Raw genomic sequence first — 22,965 nt, forward strand, 5'->3', positions numbered from 1 at the left:
TTGTACTGTTCTTTCAGCTTTACTGCAAGTTTGAAAATCTTCCAAGTAGAAGATTAGGGTAAAAGGCAATGGAATGGAAACCAGAGGAAGAGCAGAGGCTCGGCCTGGGAGGAGGCCACGCAGCTCATGCAGAGGGGCCCTGGAGGGCGGCGCCGCTGCCTCTAGTGTGCGCTGCCAAAAGGTCACTTTCTCTTCTTTCGCACAGGCCTCCTGGTACCCTGCGTGCCTCAGCCATGCTCCCAGTCAGTGTAGTCTCCTAGCTCCAGAATTCCTGAGAGAAGGGGAAGCTGCTCACTGAGCAGGGCTCCAGGCTGCCGGCTGGCCAGTGGATGGCTGCCTCTAAGCCAGATGCTGGCCTGTGTGCCTGTCAGCTGTGGGCCAGGGCCATGAGTGCAGCTCGTGGCCACGGAGGCCTGCCCCTGGGTGGAGGCTGTAGGCTGGAGCAGATGGCAGAGCCCCTACCCACAAACAGGTCCAGTATGGTTGGCAGACATGATCTGTGCCCCCATTTTTCTGATTATATAAGTCATAAATGTTCATCATACAAATGTAGATGATAATGACAAGTATTTGTGAGGCAGTGATACAGAACCTGGGCCGAGGGTCAAGACTGGCTGAGGTCAGATCACCAGCACTTACTCTATGTCCTTGAATAAATGACATCAGTAATCTGGGCCTCAGTGTTCTCATCAATGGAGCTGCTGCTAATACCAGCTTCATATGGTGGCTGTGAGAATGAAATGAATGAAACAAAGTATACTCGTAAAGGACTTGGCATGGTATAGGCACTTTAAAAATGTTGATGATGTTGTTATTCCTAAAAGCCTGAAAGAAGCTTACAGTAACCCCACCCTCTCGTATGCTTCCTTCTGGTCTGTTTTTGCCTCTGGTAGTATTAATAGGATTATACAATGTGTCCTTTCAAAATACAGTTTTATTTTGTTTTCCTCCCAATCAGCATTATATCATGCTTTCTCATATCACATGCTTTTTTGAAACGTGTGAACTTAGTGGCAAGGTGTTCCCTGAGATGGACATTCTGCTGTTTTCGCTTTACAGTTTCAGAAGAGGAGCCCCGCCGAGGCATGAGGGCCGTGCTCCCCCCAGAGGAAGGGATGGTTTTCCTGGTCCTGAAGACTTTGGTCCAGAGGAGAATTTTGATGCTTCTGAGGAAGCGGCCCGAGGACGAGATCTCAGAGGTCGAGGTCGGGGTACCCCACGAGGTGAGCGAGTTACTAAGGACACCTGCTCTGGAAGAATAGGGTGCAGAATACAGTGGTTGTGAATATACCGGGAACAGTCTGAGTGCAGCACTGTTTGCTCTGTTGTGTAGGAGGAAGGAAGGGTTTACTTCCCACTCCTGACGAGTTCCCTCGCTTTGAAGGAGGGCGGAAGCCAGATTCCTGGGATGGAAACAGAGAGCCTGGTAAGGAAAAGAACCGCTTGTTGGGTAACTCTAGATAGCAGTTCACAAAGTGAGTTCTGAGGGCCCTCTCTTGGGTGTACCGGGTCCCCTCTTTCCAGCTCATGTCTCCCAGGGGCCTGGGCTGTCTCCTGTCCAGCAGCCACAGATCTTGATCTCAGCAGGTGGAATGAGAGCAGAGGAATCCGCCAGACATTACAGGAATCTATCTGAGTATAAAACAGGACTGCTCTTTCCACTAAATTGTTTTTGGAGAATAAAGTTAAGTAAAATTTTCTCAGTCTCAATTGCTAATATGTTAAATATTCGTAGTTATAACTCTCATTAACAAAATCTCTTAGGAGTCCTCAGTCATTTGAGACTGTAAAGACGTCTTGATGCTACACCACGTGAGAACCAGTTCTCTGGATCTTAGTCTAGGTGGCTTACCCCCTGGCCTGTGGCGGGCATTCAGCATGAGTGAACGGTGGCTTCTGAGTTGCTCCCTCCTCTCAACAGTGTCATTCCCATCTGCTTTTGGTCGCACTGTGCTTTCCTGTAAGGAGATTTGTTTCTTGTTTCAGGGCCGGGTCATGAACATTTTCGTGATGCTCCCCGACCTGATCATCCCCCTCACGACGGTCATTCCCCAGCCAGCAGAGAACGCTCCTCTTCTCTCCAAGGCATGGACATGGCATCCCTACCTCCCCGAAAGCGCCCCTGGCATGATGGCCCAGGCACTTCTGAGCACAGAGAGATGGAGGCCTCAGGAGGCCCTTCTGAAGACCGAGGAGGCAAAGGTAAGAGCAGGCCAGTGGTTATGGTTCCAGGAGCTGCAGGGGCTGGTGGAGGCCTTGCCTGCATCTGCTGCACATGCCCTTGCAGCCTGGGCTGTGCAGAGGCACATGCTCCTAAACGTGGTGCCAGTGCCACACAAGCTGTCATCTGGTGGACTGCAACTTGGCCCCGCACAGGACTCCACTCGCCTCCAGGAATCCCCGTTCGCTTGAGGTTTTCACTTCAGCCCTCTGCCAAGATGCCCCAGTCCTCTCTGCTGGGCTTGCTCTCTGGGAGCCCTGCTCTCACTGGCAGTCTGCCCGCCACGAGGGCTGCTCGGAACCCTCAGGGGCTCTCAGTGGGAGGGGAAGAGTTGTCCTCTCCTGGGTGCTCTGTTGGTTTTTCAGCCTGGATCTAGAGGAACACTGCTTGTGCTCAAAGTCACAAAGACTTTGGAAAACATGGTCTATGGGCAGTGTTTCCGGGGGCACAGGAGATTCTCTCCTCAACTAGAAACTCTGGAGCTTTATTTTATAGGCAGCACTAACTTGAGCCAGGAGTATTCGCCTCTGAAGGCTGACTACAACTCTGGTTGCAAGGCAGCGGGGGAGGTGCACAGGTGCTGTGGCTCGGAGGCTCCTGGGAAGGCTGCTCCCCGCGTGCCCCAGCTTGTGCTCTGCTCCCGAAGTTGGCCTGTCTGTGTGGACAGTCCTTCCAGTACAGAGTTCTGCCATTTGGTCTTTTTGGGTTTTTTTCTGTCGCCCAGGCTGGAATGCAGTGGTGTGATCTTGGCTCACTACAAGCAACCCCCGCCTTCTGGGTTCAAGAGATTTTTGTGCCTCAATCTCCCCAGTAGCTAGGACTACAGGTGTGTACCACCACGCCCAGCTAATTTTCGTGTTTTTAGAGAGATGGGCTTTTGCCACGTTGGCTAGGCTGGTCTCGAACCCCTGGCCTCAAGTGATCCACCTGTCTTGGCCTCTCAAAGTGCTGGCATTGCAGGCGTGAGCCACCGTGCCCGGCCTGCCATTTGGTCTTGATAGTTGTTTGTCTCAACAAAACCCTCAGAAATTACCTTATGTATCATCAATAGATCTCCCTGCATAAACATACTATACTACTAGCCAGCGTGCTGTGACCTCGGCTGTCTTGGGTCCTTGGCGCGCCATTATTAGGTCCCTCTGGTCAAGGACGTGCAATTAGCATGGGAATGACGTAGGAGCTGACACGCTGCACAGGTGCCCTCAGGTGGGTTGAAGCTGCTCTTTGTAAGAAAAGAAGCCAAGATTGTTCCTTTGGCTGGTTCTCCTAACCTCATCTCAGCTAGATTCATATTCTATTACAAAATATAAGACCGCGGATAGTTTGCAGTAGTCTTCTGAGAGGGCATTATGGGAGATGTGACCAAATCCTATCATTCCTGAGGAAAAAATTCTTACAAGGTAGATTTTTTTTTCCTTTTTCTTTCTTTTTTTTTTTTTTTAAATATATTCTCAAGCTCCAGCAGAATGAAAGAATTTTAATAGTACCTAAACATTTGTGTGTTCAAGTCTGAAGCAACTTAAGCTGTGCCTAGGTGATATAACCTGAAAGCCAAGTGTTTTGTGGGGTTTTTGTACTTTTCTTTTGTTTTTTCAAGAAATATTTTACTAATTATGAAAAGGAAGCCAAAAGTGCCACATGTCACAGGACAGTTCCAGTGAACACTCATCCTAGTTGGAGCACTTTTTATTAACATTAGCAGCGTGTACTTCCAAAGTCAAGTCAGTGTATTCAAACCTTCCCTCAACATACCCTGGTGGCTGGGAGCAGGTAGGTACACTTCCCATGGCCTGGGACATGGCCCAGTGTGGCCGGATCTCCCTGAAGGTGCTCTGTGCTCATCTCTTGGCTTCCCATCGTCTGTCACAGCCCTGGGGACACGGATCTGGCTGATGCTGAGGCCCATGGCAATAAGCCAGGAAGGGGGAGGCAGGGTCAGGAAAGGGTAGAGGCACACCTCTCAGTACTCTGAATACCACTGCCAGTCTCCCTGGCACCCACCAGAACTGGTCCACTGTCATCAGAGAGTAAAGTTTGTACTGGGAGTTACTGACAAAGAGTTGCTAATACAAAAAGTCCCATGTGAAATTTTCTTTGTTTCAGGCCGCGGGGGCCCAGGACCTGCCCAGAGAGTGCCCAAATCTGGGCGTTCCAGCTCTTTAGACGGAGAACACCACGATGGATACCACAGAGATGAACCTTTTGGGGGCCCTCCAGGCAGTGGCACCCCTTCTCGAGGGGGCCGGAGTGGCAGTAACTGGGGTAGAGGGAGTAACATGAACTCTGGCCCGCCGAGGCGAGGAACTTCACGGGGTGGTGGAAGGGGTCGGTAGAAGTTGGAACTGAGTACCCTGAGGCCTCTCTGGACAGTATTTAAGAACTTCTTGTGGACTTACCAAGAGAAACAAAAGGAAGCCTGCACCGTTGTAGCCCTGAACTCTTCTGGGCACCTGAATCCCAGGAACCCTCAATGAGGTCTTCAAGATGAAGAGACTGCTGCCAGCTACCAGCCCAGCTGGCCCTGTCCTGTCCTGTCCACCCTCATTGCCCCAACTCCCATGTTGTTTTGTGAAGATAAAAGCTGGGATCTTTTTTTTTTTTTTGTTAAGTCTCACAAGACATGGGGCATCTTCACAAATTTAAGTTCCTGTCCATTTGGAAATTTGTTTCTATGTGTACAGTTTGTCAGAGAAAAACATAAAAGTTTTTGTATGAATACAGAATGTGATTTACGCAAGAATTAACAGAAAACTAGTTGTGGAGTGCTTGCCTTAAGGAAACCTTTGGTTTCCATCGCATCCCATCTACTGAGGAGTGCACGGTTATCGCTGATGTTCATGAGCATAGTAACCACTAAGTCATCTAAATTAATCTCAGCTGTGAACTTTGTGTTTCTCAACAAATTCTGTCACAGCATTTTTGTGATAGAGAAATACTTGAAGATGAATGTAGTTTGTGGTAGGTTCAGAGTTATACTCAGACATGCTCTGACAGATGGAGAACTGAACTCGGAAGAGAAAATGCAGTCTTCTGGCTGTCCAGCGAGGGAGTCCCCCTTGGAAGCACCTCCTAGGAATCACAGTTTAGATTTGAATCGCCTTGTCAGGATGAGGAGAGCAACTTGATGTTAGTCAGAAATAACGTCACATGCCCTTTAGATAACTTGAAATCACACATGGAGTTGATAAGGAATGGACCAAAATAGCTCCTAAAACCATTTTGGAACACTTAATTAATTATCTCTTTCTCTTCCATACTAGCTATGTGGAAATACCAGTGTTATGGCAGGGTGTACTTCTAATTCATAAGCCAGACAGATCTTGTCCATGGCAAATTCCTTGTTTGAAATAAACATACCATTTAGCCCAGTTTTGATTGGAAGCCAAAAATTGTTTGTTATACCCCATGATACTTTCTATACTGACCTTTATTTTGGTTTTACATGGAAGCTTTTATTAAAAGGACTGTCCTATGGCCACCTTAACATTTCATTACATTGGCAGCTTCAGTTTGGCGTCAAGTAAAATTTATTTGGCACATTTAGTGGTGCTGGAAGTTTCATTTTTTCTTCTTTTTTTGAGACAGAGTCTCCCTGTCACCCAGCCGGGAGTGCAGTGGAGCAATCACGGCTCACTTCAGCTTCGACTCTGCCTCAGCCTCCCTAGTAGCCAGGACTACAGGCACACACCACCATGCCCAGCTCATTTTATTTTGTATTTTTTGTAGAGATGGAGTTTCACCACGTCGCCTATGCTGCTCTCAAACTCCCCGGCTCAAGCGGTCCACCTCCTGTGGCCTCCCAAAGTGCTGGGATTGCAGATGTGAGCCACAGGACCTGGCTGCTGCTGCTGAAGTTTCAGTGGTTGCTTAGAAAAGGCATACTGACATAGTTTAACAGTATATGAAACTCTAGCTGGTTCTCCATGAATGTAACAAATAGCAAAAGCTAACTGATTTATGTGGAGAAAATGTCAGCCATATACACTGCTTTTCAGTGTTAGAATCCAGAGACTATTTTTTTTAACTTTGAAATTACAGCTTAATCAGCACCCCACCATAAACATGCTATTATAAGGCTCAAGATTGCTTTAGGTTATGGATATTTCTTCACTCCCCCCCAACTGGTATAGCTTAAAGACAGAGAAACTGTAATCAAATTTCATGAAGCTAAAACCGGATCCAGAGACCAAACCCATATCAAGATTAGCCTTTTTTTCCCTGAGATTCCAGTGGAAAAAATTTCATTATTTTGGGCTGTAACTTTAAAAACATAGTATCTCAAGCAGATAACCAGATCACATTTTAAACATTTTCATTTTACCTTTAAGCTCTACTGGACTTGACAGATCACATTTTGAGAGTGATTTCATTTAGAGAAAACAATAAGCCTACATTATATCTATTAAATACATAATGGCATTTAAAAACATCACTGTCAGAATACATACTAGATGTTGTGATTTGAAGGTTATAAAAACTAGATTTTCAATGTTTGAACTGAGAGAAAATGTTTGAGACAGGGTCTCGCTGTGGCCCAGGCTTGGGTGCAGTGGTGCGATCACAGCTCACTGCAGCCTCGACCTCCTGGGCTTAAGTGATCTTCCCACTTCAGCCCCACCCCGAGTAGCTGGGATCACAGTTGTGTGCCACCACATCTGGCGAATTTTTAAAAGATTTTTTGTGGAGATGGGGTTTAACTATGTTGCCCAGGCTGGTCTTGAACTCCTGGCCTCAAGCGATCCTCCCGCCATGGCCTCCCAAAATGCTGAGATTACAGGTGTGAGCCACCAGCTGAGAAATGTTGAATTTTAAAGTTTTTATTTAAGAAATAAACATTGTAAAACATTATAAAACCCCCAACTATTGCAAGTTCTAGAGAAATTGAGAACAGAAATTTAGGTGACTAGAAAGAACAGCCAATGGCACAAGTCTTTACAATTAAAAAAATAAATCATTCTGAAAATACTGCATTTGCTCCCTCACTAGCAGCCGCCTGAGGTAGGTAACCTTGTTTACTGATGGGGAACAAGGCAGTATTCTTCACCAAATCTCAGGGCGGGTAGCCTGCAAGCCTAAAGTGTGGGTGTTGGCCACTTGCGTCACTTGCTAGGACAGTGCTTAGGGACCTGACTTAGGAACATACATTTTGGGGCTGGAGGAAGCAGCAGTGCTCTACCGCGGCCCGGCAGACACCCTGTTAGGCAACACTGGGATCCAGCTCAGGAAAAGCATTATTTTCAAATTGTGCAAGCCAATGCACAGAAGTGGTCTTCAACCTTGGGGAACGTAGAATCACCTGGGGAGCTTTAAAAAGGTCCTGATGTCTAGGACCTACTTCCCTGGTTCAGACTGCGTTGATCAGAGGTGTGGCTCTTCAAGTAACTGACATGCAGTCAAGCTGGAGAACCACTGGCACACAATGTTTAAATTCTAAATATATTTTACTTCCTAGTGTGTTGCTATTGACAAAACGTAGTCTTCTGGACTCATCAGAATGTTAGGCTCATACTTTTCTGGCAATAAATTACGGTAGGTAAAAGTAACCGCTGAACCTAAAATGAAGGAAGCAGCAATTAGATATAAAAAGCATCTTAAGATCAGCCTGCAAATTGTAAACTAGTTTACAAAGCAGACCATACAATGAGGAATAATTCGAGCTTGTAGAAATCCATGGTCTCCATCAGATACAGGTGTTCTGGATCTAGAATTATCTTCCTATTTGCAGGATTTCCGCAGAGCCCGCTAAGCTTGTACGCGCCCCTTCCTGGATCCCATGCTGCTCGGGGCAGGAAATTTCTTTTGGTCCATCGCTTTCGTCGTGAAATACAGAACTAATTTTCCTTTCATGTTATAAGGCAACATATGTATGATTTTGTTAACTGAAGAAAAAACCCGGGATTAACTCTTAAATAAGTACTTTTAAAAGTACTTACTCAGTGGCTGAATTCGGTGTTTAATAATCTGATACCCTTCTGGATTCGCCGGCACCGAAGAGAATAATTTCCAAGTTTTAGCACAGCCAAAACAAAAAATTACCGTCGCTAAGCTACATCTAGCGCTGGATTTTAAAATGACAAAACAGCCTGAGAAAAATCACGAGAGCAGCTAATTCGAAGAAAAGTCCTTTTTCTTTACTCAGCGGAACCTAAGATCACAGTTACTTCGACAGCAACTTATAACCGTCTCACATCCTGTCACCAGTTCAATGACAAAATCTGTTTTCAGAGCATGTGCCAAGTCCAGCACAAAACGCTGACATCGACGACCTCCCAACGCTGCGGTCGCCTCCCCTGGCAGCAGCCGCTCCCGGCTTTGACTCACAGGCGGTCGCGGCAGGGTCTTCGCCGCGGGCGTCCCGGCACCGGCGTGCAGTCCTCGGCTCGGCAGGGGCAGTCTCCGACGGCGCTGGCTACGCGTCCTTCCCCAGTGGCGCGGGGTCGAGGTCCTCACACGGGCAGCACCTTGGTGAGGCCGGCGCCGCGGCCCAGGCGACCCAGCGCGAGGCGCAGCGCGGTGCCGCCGCCCCAGGGCAGCAGCCCGACCAGCGCGGCCAGCAGCGCGGCTACCTGCGCGCCCGCGCCCAGCACCGTGAGCAGCGTGCTGCGCAGGCCCAGCGCGGCGAACAGCGTGGCGCCCAGCGCTGCCGTGTAGAGCAGCGCGGGCCGGGACGGCGCTTCTTCGCAGCGCAGCAGCCGCCCGCACGCCACGCCGCCCCGCAGCAGCGCGCCTCCCGCCAGCGCCAGCGCCGAGCCCAGCGACCAGAGCAGCGCGAACTTGCGCGCGCGCAGCAGCAGCACCGGCGCGTAGAGCGCGGCCAGGCCGAAACAGAGTGCCGCCAGCAGCAGGCACCCGCCGCCCGCCGCCAGCCGCTGCCCGCGCGTCACGCTGGGCAGGCACGCCGGGCCCGCCGCCGCCGACTCCCCAGGGCTCCGCGCCCAGGTCCAGGGTAGGCCCGCGCGGCCCAGCCACGCCCCCGCCGGCCCGTCCCCGGGCTCCTCCGCCTTCCCCGCGGCGAGCAGCGGCTCCGCGGCCGCCGGGCCGTCCCCTTTCCCCTGCGCCAGGTACTCCTGCAACTGGCGGTGGAGGTCCGCCATCTTGGACAAGGCGGCGGCAGGAAGGAAAAACACCGTTCACATCCGGCCCTCCCCCGCCGCGGGCGGAAGCGGCTCGGCCTTCGGGCCGCAATTGGTCGGCCGCGGCGAAAGGGGCAGGGCCTGCGGCGCTCGCGGAAGTCCCGAGGTGGCTCCTTCGCGGACTTTTGTGGTGTCCTCAAGTACCGCGGGCGCAGGTGCAGTTTGTCCGCCTGCAGTCGCCCTCCCAGCGCCTGACCCTCTTCCTTGTTCTCAGTACGCGCCCTTACGGCCTGGCTAAGTCCTGCCAGCATTAATAGTTGGAAGGCAACGGTGGGCGTGGTTCCAAAGGGGCACAAGAGGGACCGTTTTGCTGATAGAAATGTCCTGTGGCCTCACTGTCTGCGTCTGCCGTGGCGGTGATATTGTGCTAGTTTTGCAACATGGAGGAATGGGTAAAAGGTACACGGGATCTGTTTCTTACAACTGAACACAAACTTAACAGTGATCTCAACATAAAAATTTGATTTTTAAAAAAAGTTGAGATCTGTGTGACTCAGGTGGTTTTTTTGGGGGGAAAAGTTGCGTCCTGATTAGTTACGTCACTTGTAGTAATAGTGACCATCCTAATCACTTACCATGGGGTTGATAAAGGAAGGGTTGACACCCAGTAAGCTCCACCTGCTTCTCTATTCTGTTCTCAGTTTCAGCCACAGGCCTGGCAACATGCTTGAGTCCTTCGCGCCCCTTGTCCAAGACTCGGTGCTGCTGTCCTGTGTGTTTGGTGTCACTCTCGTGCTCTGGACACCGCCACGCCCAGGTGTCCTGACTCATCGTCAGATCGCTCCGACAAGCTGGCCGCACGCAGGTCAATCCTGATTTATTACGAGGCCGCACCCACGTGCCCTGCTCTTTCTCAGAGCCTCCTAGAGGTTGTCTGCCTGTGGTTCCTCTCACAGGTCAGATTCCTCCAGATTCTTCCAGCTGCCTCCACAGCTCCCCTCACCACCTTGGCTTCCCCTGGGTGGCCCTGCGTCCTTTGTCCTCTGCCCTAGGTGGATGTAAAGTGAATGGCTTCCTGCTGTTTGACTTCTCAGCCTTTCCATCCCCTGTGTGACTAATCTCCCCCACTAAGTTCCTTTTAATGCTTTCTGTTTTCTTGGTTGGATCCTGACAGATGTAATTCTTTTTCAAAATACATTCTGATTTGTTACCTCACTTGATAATAATAGGGACCATCCTGATCACTTAGCATGGGCTAAACCATTAGGATGGCTAGGATGGAAACAAAAAACAAAGACAAAAAAAACACACCAGAAAGTTACAAGTCTGTCAAGGATGTGGAGAGACTAGAAACCTTGTGCACTGTTGGTGGGAATGTAAGATGCTACAGCTGCTGTGGAAAACAGTATGGAAGTTCCTAGAAAAAAAAATATATAAATAAATAAGTATATATATATGTATATATGTACACACACACAGAGATACATAGACACATAAACATATACACATATTTGTATACATATATGTGTGTGTGTGTGTACATAATTACAGTCTGATCCAGCAATTCCACTCTGGATATATACCCCAAAGAATTGAAAGCAGGGTCTCAGAGTTTGTATAACTCTTCACAGCAGAACTATTCATGTTAGTCAAGAGATGGAAGCAACCGAAGTGTCCACCAGCAGATAAATAAATAAAATGTGAGATATGCATACAGTGGACTGTTACGCAGCCTTGAAAAGGAAGGAGATTCTGACACATGCTACCACATGGATGAACCTTGAGGACATTATGCTGAGTGAAATAAGCCAGTCACAAAAAGGACCAATACTGCATGGTTCCACTTCTGTGAGGTACTTAGAGTATTCAAATACGCAGAGCTAGAAAGTGGACTGGGGACGTAAATGCCCATCAGTGATGTTACCTAATCATTTATGCAGCTACCATATAGAAAAGGCAGGACTGTGCTGCGCATTTTATAGGTGAGGGAAGCTGAGAAATACCAAGAAGTTAAGTAACCTACCCAAGGTCACCTACAAAACTGACAATAGGGTAGTGTTAGGTTGTGATTTCTGGTTTCTAACCTTCCCATTGCAGGAAGAGGCCTTTGCTGGGGGTCCTTCTGTGTGAGCCCTGGGTGGGTTTTCTGCTGTGGTTTGGTTGCAGGGAGGGAAGGTCATTAACAAAACCCACCTTCCTCCAGCACTGCAGCGAAACTCATCCTAACAACCATCTCTTGCTTCCCCGTCTCCCTTGAAGCCCTTCTACCAGGCCTTCAGTCCACCGTGCCAGCAAAATCGTTCATCACAAAATCGCCAGACGCTGTTGGCTAGTGCAGTGAATTTCAGCCTTCAGCCCCAGGCTGACACCGTGGGCTCCTCTCTTGGCTGTTCCTCCTCCTGAGCCCTCAGCGTTGCTGCTCCTGGGGGATCTCCTCTTTTCTCTCTCGGCACCCTCTGGCCCAGCCCGTGTTGTTAAAACCCTCTGCGTACAGATCCTCCCCCACTTCTCCACCAGGCATCTGATAGACACCCTGGAGGTCGTGTGCAGAACCAGACACTTCACTCCTGACTTCCCCTCCTCATCCCCCAAAACCTGTAGCTACCCCCTCCTCCGCACCTCAATAATCGCACCCCATCAGCAAGTCCCGCCACTCTACCTTGGAAACAGATCCAGTACCAGCCCATTCTCCCCTCCACCACTAACCCCACATCTGGGCGCCTGCCTGCACCCCACCACAGTGTCCCTGTTTTGGTCCATGCTTTCTTCACGGTTCACACATCGGCCTGAGGGACCTTTGTCCATTGAGTCAGATGATGTCACTCCCCCATTGCTCACCTCACACTCACAGAAGCGACTTCCTCACCTCGCCCACGCTGCCCTGTGGGATGGCCCGGGACCTGTCTGCCTCTACTCCCCTGCTTTCTCCCGCCTCCATCCTGGTCTACATCGGGTGGCCTTTGGGTTGTTTCTGGATCTGTCAAACATGTTCCCCTAAAGCATTCCTCCCACCCCAAATATCTTCACAGCACCCTCCCTCATTTCTTCAGGTCTCTACTTCAATGTCACTTTCAGAATGTCCTTCCCTGACCTCCCGGAAGCAGCAGCTCCCGTCACCCTCCAGCCTTTTCACTCACAAGCATAACGGACGGTGGCACACTCATTTCCTGGGTGGTTTAAGAACAGGCAAATGCCTTTCCGAGTCCTCCCTCCCTCCCCATCCTTCATTTTGAGCCTGTCCTTCCTTCTGGGCTCCATTCACAGTGAACGTTGATGTGGATGGAGATGCAAAGGAGCCAGACTCACACAAATGCAGCAGGGCCCCAAAAGAATTTTTTTTTTCTTGTTCTGAAACCCCATTCTGTGTTCCTCTTTGTGGTGCTGGATAGCCTTGTCCCCGCAGGGGGAGGCCTGGCTTTTCAGGAGCTTTAGATTTCACCGCATCAGCACCAGGCAGGGCCTGGCCTCAGCTCTTGCAGCCACCGCATCTGCAAATCCCGGGCAGGGGCTCCTCGGATGCCCGCGTCCTCCCTCCCACTATTGTTGGACTTTTGCATAAGGTCAGGCAGGTCCCAGCTCCCACCTTCCCCAGGGGAAGGGGCCAGAGCCAGCCTTTTCTGCTGCCAAGGTCTTTCACCTCGACCTAAGGAAGCAGTACCCTTCGCACCAAATCTTCTCCCGCCTGCAGTAAACTGTTATTTTCTCCCAGAGCCCAGCAAGTGTTATCCACGCTTCTTTTAAGGGCTTTCCAGAGTGGCGTCTCCCTCCCTTCCCTGTCTGCCATGGCCCTCTCTGTTCAGCTGGGTTTACTTGTACCCTGCCTGGCCTCAACCTGAACTACGTTCTCCTTTCTTCAGTGTGCTGGGTCAGCCAGCGCCAACCACTCACTTGTTTTTGAGACAGGATCTTGCTCTGTCGCCCAGGCTGGAATGCAATGGTGCGATCTTGGCTCAGTGCAACCTCTGCCTCCCGGGTTCAAGCGATTCTCCCACCTCAGCCTCCAGAGTAGCTGGCACTACAGGCGCATGCCACCATTATTTGTGAAGATGGGGTTTCCACAGGTGGCCCAGGTGGTCTCGAACTTCAGAGCTCAAGTGATCCGCCCACCTCAGCCTCCCAAAGTGCTAGGATATTACAGGCATGAGCCACGGCACCAGGTCTACCAGTGCCCCTTTTCAAAACTGCTATCTAGTCCTGTCCTCTTTACCTAATATTCTTCAGTGGCTCCTTATCTCCTACAGATTAAATTCTAATTCCCCGCCTGCCACCCAGCCTTCTAGGCCCTGCCTTAGGCCCCTATGGCTGTCCCCGATGCTCTGTGGGGTCCCTCTGGACCTAGCAGTTTGGAGACTCCCTTCTTCTGTGGCTTTGCTGAGCCTGGGCTCTCTGCTGGGTGGACCCCTGTCTACTGCTCCTTCCTCTCTCTCTCCCAAGCATCCCCTTCCTCCGGGTCACTCCTCAGGGCCCACACAGCCCTGTCACTGACTGGTGACATTGCCAATGCCTTGAGGAGTTTTGTTATCAAGCAAATGGGCTCACCGCTTAATGCACAGTGAAGCCAGTAACACTGGCAGCAGCTTTTGAGAAAAGAAAGGCTTTATTGCAAAACTGACCAGCAAGAAGGCAGGAGTGGGGCTCAAATCTGTCTCCCCAGTTTGAGGTCTGGGGCAAGCTTTAAGGGGCCAGAGGGCAAGGGAAATGATTTAGCAGTGTTGGCTTGACAGGGTCTGATTGTGGGGCTTCAAATTTAACCATTATGGAAAGGTTTGTCAAGGCAGATTTGAGCCCCAGTCTCCCAGGCCAACAGATCCCTGCTTCTGAAAGATTTCCATGTTCAGGTTCCAGTCCTGTCCCGGTCGTCTTGGTTCTGAGGGGAGGAGTCATTGGTTCTGGGTATTGTTAGAGGTCAAAGCTTGTTCCATTGTGCATGCCTGGACTGCATGCCTTGCAGTTTTGGCTCTGTCGTGCCTATAAAGCAAGGCGACATTCTGTCATCAACAAGGTAGGCCCAGTATGGGTGGGTCTCACAGTTATATTTTCTTCTTTCATTTACTAATTTTTGAAAGAATACCTAACTCTCGCGTGGTGATAGTCTTCTCAAGTCTCATTTCTTTGTGTCCTGCTTCCCAGCCCCTGTCACTGTCTTCATTGCCTTGGCTTTTCCGGGTGACCTCGAGTTGGGTGGCTCAGGCTTTGTGACAAGTATTGGCTCACCAGGCTGATTCATCTTGGCTCAGTCCCTGTCTGGGTTGGTCGCCTGGCCATGGTGATCTTCCTCAGGCACACTGCCAAAGCACTTGCCACAAAATGATGCCTCCCGCCCTGCCCCACTGGGGCAGCAGAGCCTCTCCGTGACCACTGGCGCCTAGAGCTTCTGCACCGAGGGAGGTGCTCCTGCCAAGGCGGTGGTGACCAGCAGCCACATGTAGCATCTGCACCTGCGGGGCAGCTGAGGAACTGAATTTTAAATTTGAATTAACCATAGCTGGGCGTGGTGGCTCACGCCTGTAATCCCAGCACTTTAGGAGGCTGAGGCGGGCGGATCACGAGGTCAGGAGATGGAGACTATCCTGGCTAACACGGTGAAACCCCGTCTCTACTGAAAATACAAAAAAAATTAGCCGGGCGCGGTGGCGGGCGCCTGTAGTCCCAGCTACTCGGGAGGCTGAGGCAGGAGAATCGCTTGAACCCTGGAGGCGGAGCTTGCAGTGAGCGGAGATCGCGCCACTGCACTCCAGCTTGGGCGACAAAGCGAGACTGTCTCCAAAAAAAAAAAAAAAAAAAAAAAAATTGAATTAACTTTAGTTAATTCATTATTTAGATTGAATTATATTGAAAACATCATAATATAGCCACATTATTATACATAACATACATCATATAGTATTTGTATATATTTATCATAGCCACATGTGGCTGCTGTGTTCCCTCTGCCCCTCGGGAGCGCGTTGGAGACAGGGGGCGCAGTTGGCCTTGTCACCACGCTGCCGGCCCTGAGTGCTGGAGTGCGCGTCGGTGCCGCGGGAGCGCTGGCGGCGCGCGCGTGCGGCTGGGGATGGGCAGCTAGGGGTGCGGGCGAACGGTGGGGCTCCCGGACACAGTGGGCAGCGGCGTGCCGGCCCTCGCCCGGTTGTCTCCTTACGCGTCCTGGGGAAACTGAGGACTCAGACGTCCTCCCACAGAAGCGTCTGAGCCAGGGCGCCTCCCAGGATGCCTCGCTGTCCCTCCGGCCTTCGTAGCGTCGGCACCGCCCCTCCTGCCTCCGGGGGCCCTGGCATCTCGGCCCCGCGCGGGCCTGTCCCGGGACCCCACCGGCCGCGGGCCGCTCGCCGGCGCTTTTGGCTGCAGCCCTCCCCGGCCATATTAGATTTAAAATCGCCAAAGGGGCCCTGTTCTGATAGCTTTAGAGATAAGTAATCACCTTATATAAATGGAATAGTCCCGAATTTTTCAGAAGTTGGGGAAATGTAACTTCTAATACTGTTAATGGTCAAAAAGGAAAAGAAAATTATTTTCATAAAAGCTAACTCAGAAATGTTTTCAGAATTCAAAATCTTTTTATTTAGACAAATGTGACTGGGTTAATATTTGTGGTTTAATGAAAACAGCTATGGGCCGGGCGCAGTGACTCACGCCTGTCATCCCAGCACTTTGGGAGGCTGAAGCCAGCGGATCATGAGCCCAAGAGTTCGAGACCATCCTGGCGAACATGATGAAACCTGTCTCTACAAAAATACAAGAAATTAGCTGGGCACGGTGTCGGGAGCCTGTGGTCCCACCTTCCGCAGAGGCTGAGGCGGGAAGGTTTCTTGAGCTGGGGAGGTCAAGCCTGCAGTGAGCCTAGATCTTACCACTGCACTCCAGCCTGGGTGACAGTGAGACCCTAACTAAAAACAAACAAACAAACAAACAAAACTCATTTAGGAAGGGCTAATTTCTTTACAATTATTTTCCTTCTCTGTTGAGTTTAAACAAATATTTAAATACTTTATTGTCATGGCCAGATACAGTGGCTCACACCTGTAAGCCCAGCACTTTGGGAAGCCGAGGCGGGCGGATCACAAGGTCAAGAGATCAAGACCATCCTGGCCAACATGGGGAAACCCTGTCTCTACCAAAAATACAAAAATTAGCTGGGTGTGGTGGTGCGCACCTGTAGTCCCAGCTACACAGGAGGCTGAGGCAGGAGAATCCCTTGAACCAAAGAGATGGAGGTTGCAGTGAGCTGAGATCACGCCACTGCACTCCAGCCTGGCGACAGAGCGAGACTTGGTCTAAAAAAAAAAAAAAATTATTTTCAGTTTGAAATGAATAGCCAAATAGTTTCTCATGACTTGACTTCATTCTTAAGTGGTTAAATCTCTTGATAACTTTGCTTTCTCCCTTCCCAATATTGAGTCCTAATGTAAAATAAAATAAGATAAAATTCCCCAGGTTTTGCCTGGAATGTCATTTTTGAGAATGGCATTCATTTGGGATAGCTTTGATGTCTAAACTGTCTTTGAATTTCCCAGAGAGTCCTTGAAAGCACATGTTGTCTTGTCTACTCTTTGAAAATGAGGTTAATAAGGGCCGGGCGCAGTGACTCCCGCCTGTAATCCCAGCACTTTGGGAGGCCGAGGTGGGTGGATCACAAGGTCAGGAGTTTGAGACCATCCTGGCAAATATGGTGAAATCCTGTCTCTACTAAAAATACAAAAAAATTAACTGGGCGCGGTGGTGCATGCCTGTAATCCCAGTTACTCGGGAGGCTGAGGCAGGAGAATTGTTTGAACCCAGGAGGCAGAGGCTGCAGTGAACTGAGCTCACACCACTGCACTCCAGCCTGGGCAACAGAACGAGATTCTATCTCAAAAAATAAAAAAATTAAAAATAAAAATGGGGTTAATCATGTTTACAATTATTTTGTCGAAAAATTTTGACTTTATTATCTCATTTTGCAGGATGCAGAAACAACCATATTTCCTTGTCAGATGCACTATTGTAAGGAACTGTCATCTAGTCTTTTGTATTTGAAAATTATCTGGCTAGATAAGGAATTCCCCCTTTCTATTTTTCTCATAAGTTATCTATAATTCATAACAATTTAGTCGAGTATACTTTTGTAAACAGAAATGAACTGTTTGTAAAATGATTTCTTCTTGCCTGACCCCTCTAGAATTCAAAATGCTTACTGAGTATTCTTATTTTCACGGAAATGTGAGTTATTGTCATAAATGCAGTAAGAATATGTCCTTCTTGTTAATGGGAAACAGTTGGAAACATTGGTGATACAACCAAGGCCTTGTCTGGAATATCATATTTGAGGATGACGCTCATTTAATCAGATATGACCAGACACTTCTAGGGAGCTAAGGTTGACTTTATGGAGCCAACACGTACAAAGCCATCTTGAAAAAACCAGCCTGGTATCTGGCTTACAGTGTTCCCAGAATTATAAGTGAGGAAGGAAGGTTGACCTTCCTTACTTTCCTTTCCCGGCTGACCCAGGAAACTTAGGATATTTTGGGGACTTAGAGAAGAGAGGAATGTGCCCAAATCCACAGGTACTGCCAGGGAGATCTGGTGGTAAGTTCTTAGGTTGGCTTCTTGGCCTCAGTGGTTTTTAAAAGTTCACTCCTTATGCAAAATTCTGGTAAACCAAACTCAGAAGGCCTATGGTAAATGAGCATTCTTGCTGTACCTATAAAAATAACCAGGCCAAATCTAATCAGACCAACTTTTTCTGATGTGGTGTGTGTATGGTGGCAGAGGACCGGGGACGGGGGGTCGATAATAAGCTTTCTTTGAGGTTATTCTTATCAAAATGAGAGAGATTGAAGAAAAATACTTATGTTTCAATGGAAAGCTATGCACACTTCATAGCACATTTTTCTAGGTTACAGGTTCTAGCCTTGTTCATAGTATTTAATCTACTTTACCTCTTTGTAAATCGCAAGTAACTGATGGATATGTAAACGCTCTCTTGCCTGGTAGAGATTCTTCCTCAATGTAGCAGAATAGATTTTGACACCTAGCTGCTAATTGGACTGGATCCTGCTACTTTGCCCATACTGTCAATCATTACCAAATTTTAAATTCTTCCTGTTTCCATTAATATCTGGTTATGGCTGAGTGTGGTGGCTCATGCCTGTAATCCCAGCACTTCAGGAGGCAGAGGTGAGAGGATTGCTTGAGGCCTGTAGTTTGGGAACAGACTGGGAGACACAGTGAGACTTTGTCTTTACAAAAAAATAGAATTAGCCAGGTGTGGTGGTACACACCTGTAGCCCTAGCTACTTGGTAGGCTAAGGTGGAAGGATTGCTTGAGTCCAGGAATTCAAGACTTCAGTGAGCTATGATTGCACCACTGCACTCTAACCTGAGCAATAGAATGAAACCATGTCTCTTAAAAAACAAAACAAAACAAAACACTAAATGAAGGTGAAATGACAATGTCTCATTGGAGAGTATCAATAAAGGAGTAGAAATTATAAAAATGAACCAAATAAAAAATGTTGGAGATGAAAAGTACAATAAACAAAATGAAAAGGCCAGAAGTGGTGGCTCACATCTGTAATCCTGGTATTCTGGGAGGCCAAGGCAGGAGGATTGCTTGAGCCCAGAAGTTTGAGACCAACCTGGGCAACACAGTGAGACCTCACCTCTAAAACAAAACAAAACAAAAACAGAATAAAAAATTCACTGGATAGGATCAACAGTCAATTTGAGTTGGCAGAAAAAAGAATCAGTGAACTTGAAGACACATCAGTAGAAATAATGCAATCTGAAAAACAGAGAAAAATATAAAGAAAAATGAGCAGAGCATCAGAACAATATGGGACACCACTAAGTGCACCAACATATTGATATGGTTTAGCTCTGTGTCTCCACCCAAATCTTATGTCAAATTGTAATCCACAATGTTGGAAGTGGGGCCTGGTGGGAAGTGATTGGATCATGGGGGTGGTTTCCAATGATTTAGCATCCCTCTTGGTTACAATAGTGAGTGTGTTCTTGTGAGATCCAGTTATTTAAAAGTGTGTAGCACCTCCCCCCCTCCCTCTTTCTTCCTCCTGCTCTGGCCATGTAAGACATGCCTGTTCCCCCTTTGCCCTCTGCCATGATTGTAAGTTTTCTGAGGCTTCCCCAGAAGCTGAGCAGATGCTGCCGTGCTTCCTGTACAGCCTGCAGGACCACGAGCCAATTAAACCTCTTTTCTTTATAAATTACCCAGTGTCTGGGATTTCTCTTTAGCCATGCAAGAATGGACTAATATAGAAAATTGGTCCTGAGGAGTGGGACATAAAGATACCTGAAAATGTGGAAGCGACTTTGGAACTGGGTAATGAGAAGAGGTTGGAAGAGTTTGGAGGGCTCAGAAGAAGACAGGAAGATGAGGGGAAATTTGGAACTCCCTGGAGACTGGTTAAATGGTTGCGACCAAAATGCTGATAGTAATATGGATAGTGAAGGCCAGGGTGAGGAGGTCTCAGATGGAGATAAGGAACTTATTGGGAACTGGAGCAAAGATAACCTTTGTTATGTATTAGCAAAAGAACCTGGTGGTGGTGTGCCCTTGCCCTAGGGATCTGTGGAACTCTGAACTTCGGAGCGGTGATTTAGGGTATCTGGCGGAAGAAATTTCTAAGCCGCAAAGTGTTTAAGGACTGGCCTGGTTGCTTCTGACAATCTATGCTCATATGTGTGAGCAAAGGAATGACCTGAACCTGGAACTTATATTTAAAAGGGAAGCAGAGTGTAAAAGTTTAGAAAATTTGTAGCCTGGCCATGTGATAGAAAAGAAAAGCTGATTTTCGGGGGAGGAATTCAAGCAGGCTGCAGAAATTTGCATAAGAGGAGCCAAGTGCTAATAGCCAAGACAATGGGGAAAAGGTCTAGAAGGCATTTCAGAGACCTTCATGGCAGCCCCTCCCAGCACAGGCCTGGAGGCTTCAGAGGTCTGAATGGTTTTCTAGGTCAGGCCCAGGGCCCTGCTGCCCTGCACAGCCTTGAGATTCTGCTCCCTGCATCCCAGCTGCTTCAGCTCCAGCTGTGGCTGAAAGAGGCCCTGGCTGCTGTTTCAGAGGGTGCAAGCCATTAAATTTGGTGGCTTTCCTGTGGTGTTAAGCCTGCACAGAATGCAAGAGTTTAGAATTGGGAGCCTCTGCCTAGATTTCAGAGGATGTATGGAAATTCCTGGATATCCAGGCAGAAACCTGCTGCAGCGGCAGAGCCCTCGTATGGAACCTCTACTAGGGCAGTGTGGAAATGTGGGGTTGGAGCCCCCACACAGAGTCCCCACTGGGACCACCTGTGAGATGAGGACCTCTGTCCTCCAGACCTCAGAATGGTAGATCCACTGGCTGCTTGCATCCTGTACCTGGAAAAACCACAGGCACTTAAGGCCATCCCTTGAGAGCAGCCATGGGGGCTGAACCTTGCAAAGTCACAGGGGAGAGCTTCCCAAGGCCTTGGGAGCCAAGCTTTCATACCAGTGTCCCCTGGATGTGGGACATGGTGTCAAATGAGATTATTTTGGATCTTTAAGATTGAACAACTACCCTGCTGGGTTTTGAACTTGCATGGGGCCTGAAGCCCCTTTCTTTTGGCTGATTCCTCCCTTTTGGAATGGGAGTATTTAACCAATGCCTGTATCCCGTTGTATCTTGGAAGTAACTAACTTGTTTTTGATTTTACAGGCTCATAGGTGGAAGGGACTTGCCTTGTCTCAGATGAGACTTTTGACTTTTGAGTTAATGCTGGAATAAGTTAACACTTTGTGGGACTGCATGATTATATTTTGAAATATCAGAAGGACATGAGATTTGGGAGGGGCCAGGGGCAAACATTATATGGTTTGTGTCCCCACCCAAATCTCATGTTAAATTATAATTCCCAGTGTTAGAGGTGGAGCCTGGTGGGAGGTGACTGGGTCATGGGGGCAGTTTCTCGTGGTTTAGCACCATCCTCCTTAGTCATAATAGTGATTTCTTATAAAATCTGGTTATTTACAAGTCTGGGCTGGGTGCAGTGGCTCACACCTGTAATCCCAGCACTTTGGGAGGCCAAGGGGGGCAGATCACCTGAGGTCAGGAGTTCAAGACCAACCTGGCTAACATGGTGAAACCCCGTCTCTACTAAAAACACAAAAATTAGTTGAGTGTGGTAGTGGGTGCCTGTAATCCCAACTACTCAGAAGGCTGAGGCAGGAGAATCACTTGAACCTGGGAGGCGGAGGTTGCAGTGAGCAGAGATTGCACTACTGCATTCCAGCCTGGGCCAGAGTGAGACTCCAGCTCCAAAAAAAAAAAAGTCTGTAGCCGCTCCCTGCTCCCTCTCTTTGCCTTCTGCTCTGGCCATGTAAGGCGTGCCTGTTTCTCCTTCACCTTCTGCCATGAGTATAAGTTTCCTAAGGCCTCCCCAGAAGCCAAGTAGATGCTGCCATGCTTCCTGTACAGCCTGCAGAACTGTGAGCCAATTAAATCTCTTTTCTTTATAAATTACCCAGTCTCAGGTATTTCTTTATAGCAATGCAAAAATGGACTAATACACATAAGAATAATAGAGAGAAGTGAGACAAAGGGACATAAAAATTATTAGAAGACACAATGGCTGAAAATTTCCCCAAATTTATTTGCTTATTTATTTAAAATTTATTAATATTATTATTTTCATAGAGAGAGTCTTGCTCTGTCACCCAGCCTGGAAGGCACAAGCACAGCTCACTGTAACTTTGACTACCTGGGCTCAAGCATTCTTCCTGCCTCAACCTCCCAAGTAGCTAGGACTACAGGCATGCACCCCAATGGTCAGTAAATTTTCAAGTTTTTTGTAAAGACAGGGTCTTGCTGTATTTCCTAGGCTGTATTCTGTATTTCCTTGAACTCCTAGCCTCAAATGATCATCCCACCTCAGCCTCTAAGTGCTGAGCTTACAGGCAAGGGCCACTGTGTCTGACCAATTTCCCCAACTTTGATGAAAAACATTCTCAACATCTGAGAAACAATGAATTTCAAGTAGGATAAACACAAAGACATTCACACTCAGACATATTATAGTCAAATTTTGAAAGCCAAAGATAAAGATAAAATCTTAAATGCAGCAAAGGGAATACAATTCATTGTGTACCACAGAAGTACAATAAGATTGACAGATGATGTCTTATCCAAAGCAGTGGGGGCTAGAAAGCAGTGGTATGACATATTCAAAGTGCTTAACAGTAAAAACAAAACAACAACAACAAACCGGTTAACCAATAATTTTATACCCAACAAAACTATCTTTCAACAATAATGGCCAAATAAAAAGCACTCCAAAATAAATAAAATCTGACTGAACTTATTGCTACCAGGCCTGAGTAACAAGAAATATTTAAGGTTTTTCAGACAGAAGCCAAGTGACACCAGATACTAATTTGAATCCACATGAAAAACAAAAGTGTTGGTAAAAGTAGATAATTACAAAAGAAAGTAGAATTGCATATTTCTTCTCCTTTCTTCTCTTAACTGATCTAAAAAGTAATTGCATAAGAAAATATGCATGTAATTTGTTATGGGCTATGCACATATAGGAATGTAATATGTGTCAACATTTTGTCAAAATGTTGTTTAACAGTAAGAGCACAAAGGAGATGGATGAAAAATTACAGCCAACATCTCTTATGAATATACACAAAAATCCTCAACTAAT

The 22,965-nt window shown here is 48.1% G+C and overlaps 2 protein-coding genes across 2 annotated transcripts in view; one reads left to right on the forward strand and one right to left on the reverse strand.

Annotated features, from left to right (window-relative positions):
• The window catches only part of WDR33 (WD repeat domain 33), a 106,453-nt gene extending 100,758 nt beyond the window's left edge, over positions 1–5,695 (forward strand). The window contains 4 exon segments of the mRNA XM_003909269.5: positions 1,060–1,223; positions 1,334–1,426; positions 1,987–2,202; positions 4,325–5,695. Coding sequence (XP_003909318.2) covers positions 1,060–1,223; positions 1,334–1,426; positions 1,987–2,202; positions 4,325–4,554 — 703 coding nt within the window. The 3' untranslated portion in view covers positions 4,555–5,695.
• Positions 5,696–7,020: 1,325 nt separating this feature from the next.
• Positions 7,021–9,999, reverse strand: SFT2D3 (SFT2 domain containing 3). The gene has a single exon (XM_003909268.4). The coding sequence runs from the start codon at positions 9,313–9,315 to the stop codon at positions 8,668–8,670; it is 648 nt and encodes a 215-aa protein (XP_003909317.2). The 5' UTR covers positions 9,316–9,999; the 3' UTR covers positions 7,021–8,667.
• Between the last annotated feature and the right edge of the window lie 12,966 nt (positions 10,000–22,965).

Source organism: Papio anubis, chromosome 10 (assembly GCF_008728515.1).
Source record: "Papio anubis isolate 15944 chromosome 10, Panubis1.0, whole genome shotgun sequence".
Lineage (NCBI taxonomy): Eukaryota > Metazoa > Chordata > Mammalia > Primates > Cercopithecidae > Papio > Papio anubis.